Source organism: Dendropsophus ebraccatus, chromosome 2, assembly GCF_027789765.1.
Source record: "Dendropsophus ebraccatus isolate aDenEbr1 chromosome 2, aDenEbr1.pat, whole genome shotgun sequence".
NCBI lineage: Eukaryota > Metazoa > Chordata > Amphibia > Anura > Hylidae > Dendropsophus > Dendropsophus ebraccatus.
The window spans coordinates 40,925,184-40,941,373 of record NC_091455.1 but is presented as its reverse complement, the minus strand read 5'-3'; the positions used below and the strand labels follow the sequence as shown (position 1 = coordinate 40,941,373).

General features: G+C 44.8%; 1 protein-coding gene across 1 annotated transcript in view; it reads left to right on the top strand.

The window, feature by feature from the left end:
* The window catches only part of LRRCC1 (leucine rich repeat and coiled-coil centrosomal protein 1), a 38,876-nt gene extending 23,251 nt beyond the window's left edge, over window positions 1-15,625 (top strand). Inside the window, exons 13-20 of the mRNA XM_069959923.1 lie at window positions 50-251; window positions 3,181-3,366; window positions 3,854-4,028; window positions 6,098-6,261; window positions 7,081-7,289; window positions 7,392-7,529; window positions 11,220-11,355; window positions 15,395-15,625. Of these exons, the coding sequence (XP_069816024.1) occupies window positions 50-251; window positions 3,181-3,366; window positions 3,854-4,028; window positions 6,098-6,261; window positions 7,081-7,289; window positions 7,392-7,529; window positions 11,220-11,355; window positions 15,395-15,517 (1,333 nt within the window). The 3' untranslated portion in view covers window positions 15,518-15,625. The remainder of the gene's footprint in view (window positions 1-49; window positions 252-3,180; window positions 3,367-3,853; window positions 4,029-6,097; window positions 6,262-7,080; window positions 7,290-7,391; window positions 7,530-11,219; window positions 11,356-15,394) is intronic.
* Window positions 15,626-16,190: the final 565 nt, after the last annotated feature.

The following is a 16,190-nucleotide window of genomic DNA, read 5'->3' as shown; positions in this document are numbered from 1 at the left end:
TTTTGGGGGCATGAAGTTTTATATCACAACGTGTGTTTATCATTTCCAGAAAGGAGCTTGATACAAGAGTGCCATTAAATGGGCCTGAGTTCCAAGAAGCCGTGGCCAAGGAGGTGTCCAGGGCCGAACGTCTCCATAATCTACAGATAAAGGAGTTTCAGGAGAAAATAAATGCGCTGTCACAACAGTATACAGATCTGGAGGATGAATTTCGTGCTGCTCTTGTTATCGAATCGGGAAGATTTAAAGAGGTATAGTGATGTGATGAATGAGCGGATAACTTAAAGTGGATTTTGTTACTGGGTAAAGGAACTAGGAAGAGGCAGTAAGTGTAAACCTTGGCTGGGTATGAGGCGACCCATAAGAGCGAAGATATATTTATTGGGTCTTAAAGGGAACCAATCAGCCCATTTGGGCTGATATGATTCCCTGGAGTACTGTATAATTCTCCTGAGCAGCCCACGACATGTACCGGCCGTAGCTGCAGCAGAAGCCTTATATGTCAGAAAAAGAAGTTTTATTACCCGTGTGCGCGGCAGGCATAGACGGGCAGGTAGTCATCTGGGCGGCTCCCTGTGTCTAATCACCGCTCTCTGCCTGTCAGCACGTTCGGAGGGGATGATTGAGAGGCAGAGAGGCCTGTTACTGGCCTCTCTACCTGTCACCTATCCCCTTTGAGCACGCTGACAGAGAAAGCGGTGACTACACAAGGGCAGGGAGCCGCCCAGATGACTGCCACGCTCATGGGTAATAAAACTTCTTTTTCTGCCGTATAAAGCTTCTGTTGTAGCTACGGCCGGTACATGTCGTGGGCTGCTCAGGAGATTTATTCAGTACTCCAATTGGGCTGATTGGTTCCCTTTAAGGGTATATTCACACGGGCGGGCTCGCAGCGAGATTCTCGCTGCGAGCCCGGCAGGTCCTGTCAGTTCCCATAAACTACATACTTGCTGCGGTCTAAACGACCGCAGCGAGTATGTAATTATACAGCGCTTAACCCCTTCTACTCCCGCCGGCTGTAAGCAGCATACATTACCTGTCCTTGCTGCACGGGTCCGGCGTCCTGCTCTCCCGTCCGGCCAATTAGTGTGTTGCCCAGCCGTAGCCACTGATTGGCCGGACGGGAGAGCAGGACGCCGGACCCGTGCAGCAAGGACAGGTAATGTATGCTGCTTACAGCCGGCGGGAGTAGAAGGGGTTAAGCGCGGTATAATTACATACTCGCTGCGGTCGTTTAGACCGCAGCAAGTATGTAGTTTATGGGAACTGACAGGACCTGCCGGGCTCGCAGCGAGAATCTCGCTGCGAGCCCGCCCGTGTGAATATACCCTAAAGGATTGATTTCATTTTGAGAAACTTTTGGCATATCATAGTGACAAGTCAGTGGTTTTGATTATTGTGGCTCAAGTTGATGAAACCCCCACAAATTGCCAAAAACTAGAGGAAGAAGCGCTTAGCTGAGCAGTGTGCCCATTATTTTTTGTTTAGCATCAGTCAGAGAGCGGCGGAGGTTGTGTACTGATTTTATAGAAAAGCTATAGAAACTCCTTACGGGGCTCATCCTGCTCTCAGAACCCAAAAGGAGAACAGGCAACAATCAAAGCTTGTGGCCTCAGACGTAATCGGTTACATTCAGGCCGCATGGAACGGAAATGTCTGCTGGCCAGTCCACAGCAGCAGATCTCACACTGATTTTCTGAAATTTTTAGAATGAAAAGATGATAATCAATACATTTGCATCTAACAGCAGGAAAACAATACATTAACACGTCTAACTATCTGCTGAAAAAATATCGAATTAAGCGTCCATCCTTTACCATGACCCAGGAGCTTACATTTCACATAAATCTGTTTGGCCTGTATGTTTTACATCCTTGTTCCAGCAAATCTCACACTGCCCCTCTGTCCATTGTGCCAACGGATGTCATTTACAACAGACAAGAAATGTTGTGTTGTGCAGTGTTTTCCTTCCCATTGTCCCTTCCATACGGTTTTCCATCATCCCATTGTCTTCTGTGCTGAAGAACGAGGCTGTTGGCTTACGTTAAACAGGCCTTGGCGTGATTACTGTCATTTTCGAAAGTACAAAAGTGGTAGTAAAGAAAAGGATTTGTGAATGATGTTCCACAGCGAGTGTAATTCACTGCATGAATGGCCGCTCCTATCCGCCTGGACAATAACTCACCTCTTTATTTGGAGGCAAGTTTAAGTCATAGGTTTTTTTTTTACTTTAGAAAAGTTCTATTGAGAGAGATTTACAAAGCATTTTTATTAAAGGTCCACAAAAGAAGAAGCATGAAATGCACCAGGATTATCAGGCTACATGGAGTTTTGATAAATCTGGGTCAGTTTGGGCATTTTATGGTGACTCTGAACCCTTTAGTGACCAAGCCAGTTTGAACCTTATTGCTTAGTTTTCATTGTTCTAAGACAGGGGTAGGGAACCTCGGCTCTCCAGCTGTTGCAAAACTACAACTCCCATCATACCTCTGTTCTAAGATTGATAAGTGTTCGTGTACACATAGCCATGTGGTGGCTTGTTTTTTTTGCAGGAACAGTCACCATTTTTGGGTACATTTAACTTACTGATAAAGGAGTTATCCAGGATTATAAAAGCTACACAGTTACTTTCCTGCTAAAAAAGAAAAACACCACCCGTCCTCAGGTTGTGTGTCATATTCCAATTCAGCTCCGTTCACTTCAATGGAACCGAGCTGCAGAAATGCCCCCAAACTGAGAACAAGAGTGGAGCCGTGTTTTTCTAAGCCTGGATGACCCTCTAACTTTGACTATTTTGACTTAAAATAACCATCTCCAGGTCGTCATGATTACATCAACGCCAGCACACCAAGGGGCGGATTTATTAAACCAGCATTCCCTGTACGACTGACTGGATTTATGTAGAGGCGTCCTGAGCTTTTTTGCAAGGAAAATTTTAGGCACATATGGTTTTTGATAGCTTTTTTTCTTGATTTTTGCAGGTGAACAGATTTGTAAAACCTAGAAGGTTTTTGGTTGATTTTGTCGTATCATTCTCATTTACAGCAACCAATCACATCTACTTCTAGACCAAGTTATAGAGTACAGCAAACTGATAACTAATTGGTGTTTAGTACCATCCCAGTATTTCTATATCCATTTTTATCCATTTGGTCTTTGAGTATAATCTCGATGTCACAGGTTAAAGATGGCTTCGATACGGTCACAGCAGAGCTGGCAGAACATAAAGAAGCGCTCTCTCACAGCCGCCATAAAGAGAAGCAGTCTGCTAGTTTAATTCAGGAGCTCACCACCATGGTAAAAGAACAGAAGGCCAGAATAGCAGACATCACTAAAGCAAAGCAAGAAACCATTAGTTCACTGAAAGTAAGTTTTCCTTTTAATATTCCTATTTAAACTTGTGGAGCAGCAGGCGTCTATACCTCCAAAGATGTCTGTCTCCTGCAAGGTAGGAGATACACCACAGCAAATCCCACAGGAATGAGAACTGTGATCAGGGACCCTCCAGTCCTTACTTATGGTAAATGCTTCTTGATGTCACTACCACAATGTGATGGTACAGCTTGTCCAGTCTGCGAGGCATCGGTGGATACTAGTGATACCCACCTAACATAGAACATACATCCAGTTCTTGCCTTATTGATCACACAGTCTGTTAGGATACATTACAGTCTAATTTTAATTATCTATATGTCCTAAAGAATTTTCGAGCGCATGATAGGCTATCCATACCTGGTTAACATGCTGACCCATCACAGATTTATTCCTACAATGTAGCTGTAACTTATACACCCCTTGTTGTTTTAACATTTTTTTAAGCATTGAACAGTTGTCAATTCTGATCCTACTCTAGAGCAAAATACGCAACCTGGAGATGGCGGCGGAAGAAGAAAAGCGGAAAAGCGTTCAGATTGAGCTGCTGAAGCAAGAAAAATCCAAACTTATTTCACAGCTCACAGCCCAAGAGTCCCTGATCGATGGATTAAAAGCCGAAAGGAAAATCTGGGGACAGGAGCTAACTCAGCAGGGTAAAAGCATGGAATCTTTCATTTTGACAGAACCTTTATATCGTTTTGTTTTTAAAGGGATCTAAAAGAGACAGAACCTTTTTAAAAAGCTGTTCCAGAAATCAGCAGATCAGCAGAGGTCTAGTGATCTGCAGTTATCAATGGTGGAAGCAGTGTCTGCTGGCCCTATATTTTGTGGATACTGCCATATCACAGGGATGCTATTCACATACTGCCAGTCATATAATACACAGATGGTTTAAACTGCCTTATAGAGGGAGAATAAGGGAACTCCCTACATTTTGCCTTTAAAGGGAAACTCAGCAGTTTATAAGCATCTAACATAATGTTCTCATGAACTTGGTAGTTTATTAGATATGTAAATGAGCCGTTTTGATGCACTGGGGGCCAGACTACCACCCTCAGTGCTCTGATCTGCCCTGGTTGGCCCCTCTAATGATGATTGGTGTGTGGCTCTACAGTGGTGTCTCTCCGCCACTAATCAATGCAGAGGCGCCGGATGCTTTAATACTTTTATTTACATTGCGCTACTAATCCTAAGTCACTTCATCCTGGACAAAACCTCTCGGTTTGCTTACAGTGCATAATAGCCATCAGTAATGTTTACCTTTTAATTACTAGTACATGATAGGAAATAAGGCCCATGGGGGAGATTTATCAAACATGGTGTAAAGTGAAACTGGCTCAGTTGCCCCTAGCAACCAATCAGATTCCACCTTTCATTTTCCAAAGAGTCTGTGAGGAATGAAAGGTGGAATCTGATTGGTTGCTAGGGGCAACTGAGCCAGTTTCACTTTACACCATGTTTGATAAATCTCCCCTTTTGTGTCTTAGGGTGCCTTCACACCTACCGACTCGCATCGTTAATAACGCTGCGAGTCGGCTAGGTCCTGGCAGACCACTGTCAGTACATACACGCAGCGGTCTGAACAACCGCTGCGTGTATGTAAATCTGCCGGCCGCTTAAAGAAAAAAGAGTTGTTTTTTTTTTGCAGAAATCAATAGTCCAGGCGATTTTAAGAAACTTTGTAATTGGGTTTATTAGCCAAATCTGCCATTATCTGCATGTAAAAAGCCTTTTCCCAGGTCCCCCCCTCCTTCCTCTTTTTCATCCACCCTGAAAAATCTGAAAATTGTGACTTGTTGCAGGAGACGTACCCTGTCTGCTCTAGGGAGAGGGGAGGGGGGAGGAGGAAGGAGGGAGTTAGCCGGCAGCAGAAAGCAGATAACAGAGGATTACAGGCACGGAGCTGGGTGACAGCTGTAATCAGAGCTCAGACAGGTCACTGGTGACTGTCACAGCAGATATCCCGTGAGGGATTTGTAGATTAACTCTTTGTTGTCCTGTTTTGGTCTTTTCTTTAGCTCTCTCCATAGGAGAACAATGAAGACAGGGGGGAGAGCTTCAAACTGCTTTTTCATGATAAAAATGCATTTTTCGGATAATAAACCCAATTACAAAGTTTCTTAAAATCGCCTGGACTATTGATTTCTGCAAAAAAAAAATTCACGACAGTGACACTTTAACCCCTTCTGATGCCGGCCGCCTCCCGCTCCGCTCTGTATACATACCTCCTCACTCCACGGGGTCCCGGCGTCCTGCTCTCGCGCCCGGACAATCAGTGTGTTGCCCTGCCGCAGCCACTGATTGGCCGGGCGGGAAAGCAGGACGCCGAGACCCCGTGGAGTGAGGAGGTATGTATACAGAGCGGAGCGGGAGGCGGCCGGCATCAGAAGGGGTTAAGCGGACGGCAGATTTACATACACGCAGTGGTCGTTCAGACCGTTGCGTGTATGTACTGACACTGATCTGCCAGACTCGCAGCGTTGTCGGTAGGTGTAAAGGCACCCTTAAAAAGAGTATTTTGGGCTCGGCACATGAAGTGAATTCATGTAATAATGAAAGCTTTCTCTCAACCTAGATTCCACCTTTTCATTTTGCAAAGAGTCCGTGAGGAATGACAGGTGGAATCTGATTGGTTGCTAGGGGCAACTGAGCCAGTTTCACTTTACACCATGTTTAATAAATCTCCCCCACTGTCTTGAAAACAATAAATCATATTTTTTAGGTGTTGCCTTGGCCCAGGATAGAGGGAGGCTTGAGGCAAAAATTGAAGTCCTTTCTACAGAGATCGAAACACTGAAAAAGCAAAATGAACGAGACAATGATGCACTAAGAATCAAAAGTAAAATGGTAGACGACCAAACTGAAACCATCCGGAAACTGAAAGAAGTGAGTACATAAGTGTTTTAGTTTTTTGGTATAGATTTTATTTCATTTCTGTGGCTTTTATACAGCTCCTGAGGGGTACACTTAAAATAAAAAATTCAAAACAACTGGTGTCAGAATGTTATACAGAGCAGTAAAGGTTTTCTAATAGGATTTGCTGCTGCTCTGGACAGTTCATTTTAGGGACAGAGGTGGCAGCAGAGAGCACTGTGTCAGACTGGAAAGAATACACCACCTCCTGCAGGACATACAGCAGCTGATAAGTATTGGAAGAATTCCGATTTTGAAATAAAAGTAATTTCAGTTGATTTGAAGACAGGATCAATGAATGGTCAATACAGATGTCAAATACCATTGCCCTGACTATTTGTAGTTCTAAAACTTTGTCATACAGACATCTGTAAATTGGTAAACACTTATTCTTTCAATGATTGCTTGCCCCCTCTGTCTCCTCCTTATACATACCCCACTGTAAGTTCGGTTATAGTAATGAACAAAAAGGAAGCTTGTTTGAGTTTTAGCAGATTATATATATAGTTAGTAATTGTTGGTACTTTTCCTGACCAGTCCACATCGTATGAGTTTTTTTCAGGGACCGCAAACCCCGCGTTTGAGTCAGAACCAAGACACGTATATGCGTGGAAAATTATTACCTTCAGACCTTTGAAGTCAATGGGACCTAGCCTGTCCATACACGAATACGCCTGCATGCCATTTTGTCAGCCTATCTGTCACAGAGCGTACGCGCGTGATGTGATAGAAAGAATTCCATGTTTTCAGGCGTAACAAGGATCAATACATCTCTCTTCTTTCTGTTGTCAGGGATTGCAGGAAAGGGATGAACGCATAAGGAAACTACGTACAGAAAATCTGGAGACTGAAAAGACATTGCGAGAGCAAAACGATGAAAGAGCAATCCAATTGCAGGAGCTGAAAGAGAAGCTGGAAAAGCAGACGGCAAGAAAGGAGGAAATGAAGCTTCAGCTGGAAGAGAGGGAGGCCGAGCTGCTGGATGTGAAGAAAGCTTACAGGTGATTAGGCAGCCGCCAGAGCAGAGGGTTTACTAAATGGAGCTTGTGCTGTTTGATGTCGTATCTGGGCTCATTTCAGGCATTTGCTCTTTCTATTCATAGTGCAATGAATAAGAAGTGGCAGGATAAAGCAGAATTACTAAGCCAGCTTGAAACACAAGTCAGACAGATGAAAGAGAATTTCGATGCCAAGGAGAAGAAGCTGATTGAAGAGAGGGACAAAAGCCTTCAAAACCATAAGTACGTAGAAAGCTATTTTGCTTTAAAGAAACTTTGTAAAGAGGCAGTGAAACCCACCTTTTTATATGGATGGTTAGTAACCTTATTTGATGTCTAATGACTGTCTATCATGTATACATATCATTCACGCTGCAAAAGTGGGCTACAACAAAATGGCAGCGCAGGGTGCCAGGAGAATATCATCAGATATGGCTCTTTGTTTCTTGGGATTTTCTTCCTTTAGTTAAAAGACAACTCAAGCGATTTGCCTTTTAGCTTATTTAACCCACATTATAAGGCTTTATATAACTTTGTAATGTGTGTTAATAATCTATCTTGCCCTGTCTCTTCCCCCCACCCCCGGAAGTAAAAAAAAAAAAGCATACATACCTAATGACCGCGTCGTTTTCTCCCAGGCGCCATCTTGTGTCATTGTCGTCAGAGCGGGGGGGTGGGGGGTTGGAGGCAGGGGTGGCGGCAGAGGAAAAGGCTGCTTGTGCGCTTGCACATCACATGGTTTCCAGCTCCCTCAGCCCTGATTGGCTGAGCTTTTTAGAAGCTGTGTGATGCTCTCCAGCCAATGAAAAGGATGCCGCTGCGCATGCTTATGAAGTGTGTGACTTTTTTTAAAAAATCCTGCTGGAGTTGTCCTTTAAGTGCCACAGGATACATGGGTGAAATTGTATTCTATACATCATTTGTACATGTGGTTAAATGTCCTAAGGTCCTAGTCAAATGATTAGGACAATTTAAAGGGGTACTCCCCCCAAGAGCTAAAAAAAATTAAATGCTCCCAAACCTAGCTGGTCTTACTCACCAAGTCCCCCTGAGTCTTTTGAGCCGTCTCCCATCTTTCTAGCTGCTGCCGTTCCTGAGTTACAAGTTTTTCTAAAAGCCGATCTATATCCAAGATAGGAAACTACATTTCCCATCATGCAATGCTTCTGCCTGATGATGGTGAAGTAGCAGAGCTGAGACAATGAAGGAGATGATGACAGTGTAGCAGAGCTGAGATGGTGGTGTCGGTGTAGCAAAGCTGAGTTGGAAGAGACGTTGTAGCAGAGCTGAGTTGGGGATGACGGTGTAGCAGAGCTGAGTTGGGGGGGACGGTGTAGCAGAGCTGAGTTGGGGGGGACGGTGTAGCAGAGCTGAGTTGGGGGGGACGGTGTAGCAGAGCTGAGTTGGGGGGGACGGTGTAGCAGAGCTGAGTTGGGGGGGACGGTGTAGCAGAGCTGAGTTGGGGATGACGGTGTAGCAGAGCTGAGTTGGGGATGACGGTGTAGCAGAGCTGAGTTGGCGGTGACGGTGTAGCAGAGCTGAGTTGGGGATGACGGTGTAGCAGAGCTGAGTTGGGGATGACGGTGTAGCAGAGCTGAGTTGGGGATGACGGTGTAGCAGAGCTGAGTTGGGGATGACGGTGTAGCAGAGCTGAGTTGGGGATGACGGTGTAGCAGAGCTGAGTTGGGGATGACGGTGTAGCAGAGCTGAGTTGGGGATGACGGTGTAGCAGAGCTGAGTTGGGGATGACGGTGTAGCAGAGCTGAGTTGGGGATGACGGTGTAGCAGAGCTGAGTTGGGGATGACGGTGTAGCAGAGCTGAGTTGGGGATGACTGTGTAGCAGAGCTGAGTTGGGGTTGACGGTGTAGCAGAGCTGAGTTGGGGTTGACGGTGTAGCAGAGCTGAGTTGGGGTTGACGGTGTAGCAGAGCTGAGTTGGGGATGACGGTGTAGCAGAGCTGAGTTGGGGATGACGGTGTAGCAGAGCTGAGTTGGGGATGACGGTGTAGCAGAGCTGAGTTGGGGATGACGGTGTAGCAGAGCTGAGTTGGGGATGACGGTGTAGCAGAGCTGAGTTGGGGATGACGGTGTAGCAGAGCTGAGTTGGGGATGACGGTGTAGCAGAGCTGAGTTGGGGATGACGGTGTAGCAGAGCTGAGTTGGGGATGACGGTGTAGCAGAGCTGAGTTGGGGGGGTCGGTGTAGCAGAGCTGAGTTGGGGGACGGTGTAGCAGAGCTGAGTTGGGGGGGACGGTGTAGCAGAGCTGAGTTGTGGGGACGGTGTAGCAGAGCTGCGGACGATTGGGGGGGGCGGAGCTTGCCGCGGGCGATGGGGGACGGAGCTTGCCGCTGGCGATGGGGGCGGAGCTTGTCGCGGGCGCTGGCGGGGGCGGAGCTTGCTGCGGGCGATGGCGGGGGCGGAGCTTGCCGCGTGCGATCGCGGGGGGGGGGTGCCGCGGGTGAGTGCAGCGGTTGGTTGTGGGCCAGGGGGCTGTGCGCTGTGGGTGAGTGCTGCCGGGAGGCTCTGGACACACGGGGTGAGCTCTGGGCTGGGGGTGACCGGGTGGCTGCTGTTAGTGAGGGATGCAGTCACAGCTGCGCTGATCACTGTCTCCCTCTGTAACAGCAGCCACCCCATCAGTGTTCTCAGTCACTTCACTGTGCTGGGACTGAGGACACGTGATGCCGACACGGAGGGTGGGGGCCAGGAGCAGGGAGCGTGTCGGAGTGGACTGAGGTCTGATGATTCTATGCAATCCGTGGGGGTGAATGCAGCTGGATAATAGCAAAACTGTGCAGAATCCATAATAACTGTATATTGGAAAGATGGAAAGCTACGGGTGGGCAGAGTATTAATGCAAAAATAATTTTGGGGGGAATACCCCTTTAAGAAAGCTGAGAAGTTCTGCACTTCCCTTTGAATTGCTCAAGTAAGGGGTTATCTGGCATTTATAAACATTTTGGGAGAGATTTATCAAGGGGTGTAAAATTTAGACTGGTGCAAACTGGCCACAGCAGCCAATCACAGCTCTGCTTCCAGCTCTGGTAAAAAGAAAGCTGAGCTGTGATTGGTTGCTGTGGCCAGTTTGCACCAGTCTAAATTTTAAACCCTTTGATAAATCTCCCCTTTATATTGCTGTCCATACATAAAACCTAATAAATGGCTTGTGCTCCCCGGGGTTCTCCTCTACAGAGTCCCCCACTGACCGCAGCTGCTGCCTCTTCCACAGATATAGCGGCCAATCACTGGCCGCTGTGCTGTCCAGTCTCTCAATGACTGACTAAGTGAGCTGCCACTGCCAAGCTACGTACTCGAGACACCGCAGGAGGACTTTGAGGGAGTGCAGAAGGTAAGCATAAGGATGATTTTATGTATGGGTAGCAACCTATAAAAAGTTTATAAATGCCCGATAATGCCTTTTATAGAATTTGTTGAAAAATAGATCATGGCCGAATAAAGTGCACACAATAATTTAAGTGCTGAAACGCGTCAGCGTCTTAGTGTAATGTGTGAATTGTGTTCAACCTAGTCTTTATGAATTTTTAGTAAAGTTTGTTGAAAAAGCATTCTAGCAAAAAATCTATTTTTCCTCTTCCCAGGGTAAGGGCTGACCGGATGGTGCCTGTTATGGTGCTAGTCAGACTTATGCTGGTAGTGGAAATAAAATGTATTGCTGGAGTGTTCCTTTAAGTGATTCAAAAGGAAGTGAAGGACTTCTCAGCCTCCTTTATGGAATATATCCAACACAGCAGTACATCCACCTTATCCAGCCACCAGGAGTCAAATGCCAAGCATTTGGGTTTGGCAAGTTCGCTTATAATCTACAAACATAATAGTACATTGTGTCGCTTTCTTCACTAACCAAACATTTCTTAGTGAATAGTACCCGGGGTTTGAAGTTCATGTGTAACCATTGATGTCTGTGTGTTCAGGGTCATTATGGAGAAGCTTCATTCTGTGGATGACGCATTTCGGAGACAACTAGAATCCATTCTGGCTGCTCACCAGGCGGAGCTTGTTAAACTGGCAAGTGAGAAGCAAAAGGAAATAGAGGCAGCCAATGAAAAAGCAAGTATTTGTCCTTTTTACCCCAATCAACGTAAACTTCACCCGAACACTCTTCATCTTGAAGAAACTTATGGTGCATTTACACAGAGATTTATCAGACAGAATTTCGAAGCCAAAGCCAGGAATGGGATTTAAAAAGAGGAGAAATCTCAGTCTTTCCTTTATGACCTGTTCCCTGTTTATACTGTAGTCTGTTCCTGGCTTTGGCTTCAGAAATCTGTCAGATAAATCTCTGTGTGAACACACAGTTAGCTGACTTGTTGGAAATTGGAACACCTGAAATCCACACTGATTGTTTTGTTAAATCAGATGCAGATTTGAATGAGGTTTTGTAATCTTTCTGTAAATTTTGGTGGAAAATAAACACCTAAAGCATCACATTCATTCAGCATTATAGCAAGGAAAGCTTACGTTATAATCAGCAATGTGTGCAGAGTCAGCAATCTATCAGAATCTGCCAATGGAAGTGATGCTGACTTATATGTGGAATAGGTTTGAATAGGTTCAGATTCTGAATCCGAATTAGTGCTGAAATTGTGTGAATGGGGTCATAATGACAATACAGCTCCCACAGGGGTTGATCCCTCTGTATTCCTGAAGTTGTCATCTTGTATGTGCATAGGGGGAGATTTATCAAACATGGTGTAAAGTGAAACTGGCTCAGTTGCCCCTAGCAACCAATCAGATTCCACTTTTTATACATCACAGACTCTTTCGGAAAATGAAAGGTGGAATCTGATTGGTTGCTAGGGGCAACAGAGCCAGTTTCACTTTACACCATGTTTGATAAATCTCCCCCATAGTGTACATAAATGTACTTTGCATGCATATGTGTGTATGTATTTTCGTATCCATGTACAGCATGAAACAATATGCAGGTATATATACTGTACATATATATGTAGACTTGTGCATTAAGCATATAGTGTGGGTTTACACATCTCTGCAGCCAAAGTGAAAAGGTGGCCCCATTCATAATAGCAGTGTGGGGACCAATAATCACTGCCTCTTGAATCACTGCCTCTTGAATAATATCCTGCCTCTTGAATAGGTTTTTCAGTTTTAGGCTATGTTCACACTATGTAAAAGTACTGCCGTTGTTGCCGTCGGCAACAATGGCCGTACTTTATGCGGAGTAGAACAATGCCTTATTTTTAATTGGATCCCGGTCGGAGCTTATACACATCGTATACACTTCAGCCGGGATCCCATGCGGGGCCGCAAATAACTGACATGTCAGTTTTATGCAGCCGCAATTCAATGAATTGCGGCTGTAGGAAACCCTGTCAGTTCACACAGTGAAGCGAGAGGCTCCGGCCGCTCACTTCACTGTGGGCTATGGGAAGCTCTGATGCGGGCACGCGCTGATGCGCCCGCATCAGAGCTCTGCGGCCGGGAAGATTATCCGGCCAGTACTTAAGTACCGGCCGGAATGATCCGGGCAGAAACCGGCCGTTCTCTATACGTAGTGTGAACATAGCCTTATATTCCTGATTTTTCTTCTTTCTCCTATTTCCATTATCCACTCGTTGGCACTTGTTTTTGAGACTCTTTTGAAGGTTTACACTTAAAATTGCTTTTACCTCAGGTTCATTTTCTAAAACCTTGTAAAATGAGAGTCTGCAGTTCCCAGGTTCTGTCACTAGAGGGCACTGTGGCATCAAGAAAATTGGTCTGAGCTAATGCTACATGTACCTGTCCTAGCTGCACAGATCATCATAGACATGTTCCATTGATGGAATGATGGTGGCTTGTGTGGAACTATTTGGGATTAGGGTTGGAGCTGTAAGAAAAACAGATTATACCTTATAGAAATAAATTGAAGTAAAGTGCCAATAGACATAATCTGACTGACAGAACACATTAGGGCTGAATGACTGTTTTGTTTCAGCAGATGAATGTGCCGCTTTATACTTTATTCCTTCCATGATTTCATATAAATAAATGAGGAGGAGTGAAGACTTAGGACTGGAGAGGCCCGGCAGCCTTTAGATATATAATGCAGCCTTGAAATATCATCTTTTTACATTGCGATTCTTAATTGCAGCTCTGCCCTCCCGCTGTGAGCAAACTTTCCTGGCGCTTCCATTGGCAGCCTTTGAAGTTGGATAGCAATGTAAATTGTTTGGGTGTAAATGCAGTCTTAGCAATTACATTTTATATGTGTGCAACAGGCAAGTTATGTTTGTCAACTTCAAAAATGTATGAAGTTAGAATATTGATGAGACCTGATGTAAGTTATGTCCATATAGACGGGGTCATAGGCTATCCCACTTCTACTAGGGTCATTTAACATACCAGGGTAGTTAATGCTTTCCCTCTGGTTTGGCCAATGCAAGTTTTCGAGGTGCTCTGGACACTATAGGTTCTTGGAGCCACAAGTAATAAGTTATATAGTATAAGGGGTTCTCTGGAGACTTGAAATGTATTTCTAATACATTGCTATAAATAGTGATATTACTTTGTAAAAAAAAAAAATATATATATATATATATTAACTGACAGCAGTAAGGGATGACATGGCTCACTCTGCTGCCACCAATGTTTGTGTCAGGAACTGCAGGGTTGTCTAAGCCCTGCAGTTCCCGATCTCCTGCTCAGCTCAGGCACTGCAGCACCACACTATACAGAGCCAGGTCCCATTCACCCTTTGTACTGAATTTTTTATTGCTATCACTGCTCGCTGTACAAAGGCTGATGCACAGAGTGGGAATATACAGTGCATAGGCGTAATAGGACCCTGCTCTATATAGCATCGTGCAGCAGTGCTTGAGCAAAACAGGGGATCGGGGACTTAAGGGCTTAAGGCCCTATTCCACTAACAGATCTGACGACAGATTATCTGCCAAAGATTTGAAGCCAAACCCAGGAACAGACTGTAATCACAGAACAGGTCATAAAGAAAAGACTAGATTTCTCCTCTTTTCAAATCCACTCCTGGGTTTGGCTTCAAATCTTTGTCAGATCTGTTGGTGGAATAGGGCCTTTAGACAACCCTGCAGTTCCTGACACTATGTTGATGGCAGCAGATGACGCCGTGTCAGTGAGTGCTTGAGGACACACATGCCCAGTCACTTCTCTCACAGCCCAGCCTCTGTATAGTAATCCTCTCTTCACTGCAGTGCGGCTAATAGACATCACTTTCTGACTTGCTTAGTAGTGAAGGAACAGAATAATGAATGTATACTCACCCGTCCCCATGTCCCCACAGTGCAGGGTTTCAGTGTCATCATGATTAGTCAGGAAGGGCCCCCTCAGCTAGTCAGTGACTGCAGCAGTGTCCCGCCCCAGTCACTGGCTGAGGGAGCATTCCTGAGCTGCGTTGTGACATTGCAAAAGTTAGAGGAGGACAACAGAGGTCCAAGAGCGCTGATGCAATGCTGCAGGGGGCACGGGGAAGGGTAATTATACATTCTTTATTTTGCTCCTGCAGCAGATTTTTCATATTTAATGGACTTCTCCTTTAAGTTTTCGGCTGTCACAAGTGGAAGGAGATTAATTTTCCTTAAAGGGGTTATCCAGTGCTACAAAAACATGGTCACTTTTGCCCCATTCTTGTCTCCAGTTCAGGTGCAGTTTGCAATTAAGCTCCATTTACTTCAATGGAACGGAGTTTCAAAACCCCACCCAAACTGGAGATAACAGTAGGGGGAAAGTGGCCATGTTTCTGTAGCGCTGGATAACCCCTTTAAGCTCCATTAACTTCAATAGAACTGAGTTTCAAACCCCACCCAATCTGGAGACAAGTGGCCATGTTTTTGTAGCACTGGATAACCCCTTTAAAGCCCACTCACAGCAGCGCCACCTAGGGGGACACTTCCGATGTGAAAATAAGTTATGGGATAAACTTTTTAAGTGGCTGTTGCTTACTCAAACTATTGTATAGACAAAGATCTTTACTTTATGTGTGTGTCATAGAGAACAAATACTAGGACTCCCTACTGCTTTCTTATGTCTTGTTATCTTACCTAAAAGCTGTTCATCCATACCGCCTTAATCTCAGTGTGTCATGTACTTATGATATTTCCTACCATTGCAGGTTTATCAAGTAGAAGAAGAAATGCGCCAGCTCCTCCTAGAAACTGCAAACAGCAAGAAAGCCATGGAAGAGAAGATCAAGCGGCTTACCAGTGCATTATGTGACATTCAAGCAGATTTGTAGCTCTTGTCTGAGCGCTGCACTGAATTTAGTATTACATCTGTTCATAGGTGTGTTGGGAACTTAGGTGACATTCAACTCATTGAAGAGTTTGCATTTCACTAGACTGTTGTGTGTTTAAATTATAACTTTAGTTTCTTAATATTTTTCATTGTATGAACAATTATTTCTTACACTATATACACTGAAAAAATGTGATTTATAGAGACAACATAATGTGCAATTTTGTGGTATTTTGAAAAATATGAAGCTAGCCCTCACCTCCGGAATCACTGGTATGTGTTAGGGAATAGCATTATTCACTTTCCCCTAATTTGGAGCTTTCCAACCTTTTTAGCATTAGGAAATTTATGGAAAAAAAATTTAAGATATACAAACTGCTTTAATCTGTATACCTGGAATCACTTATTTGTTAAAAAATTTAAAGTAGACTCCCTTAAAGGGATTCTCTGGGACTTTTCAGTAAACTAGCTTTGCATTAATTTCTATGGATGTTGTATATTCTCTGTACACTCTCATTATTTACTTCTAGCTCCTCTTGTGTTCTCAGCATCAGTCACATGACCACTCTGCCTGTGATTCCATGTTCAATATCGGTTTTCTGTTCCCTCCACGGAACATGATCACAGGTGGAGCCATGAGGTGGAATCCTACACTGATTTTAGCCCTGCCCCTG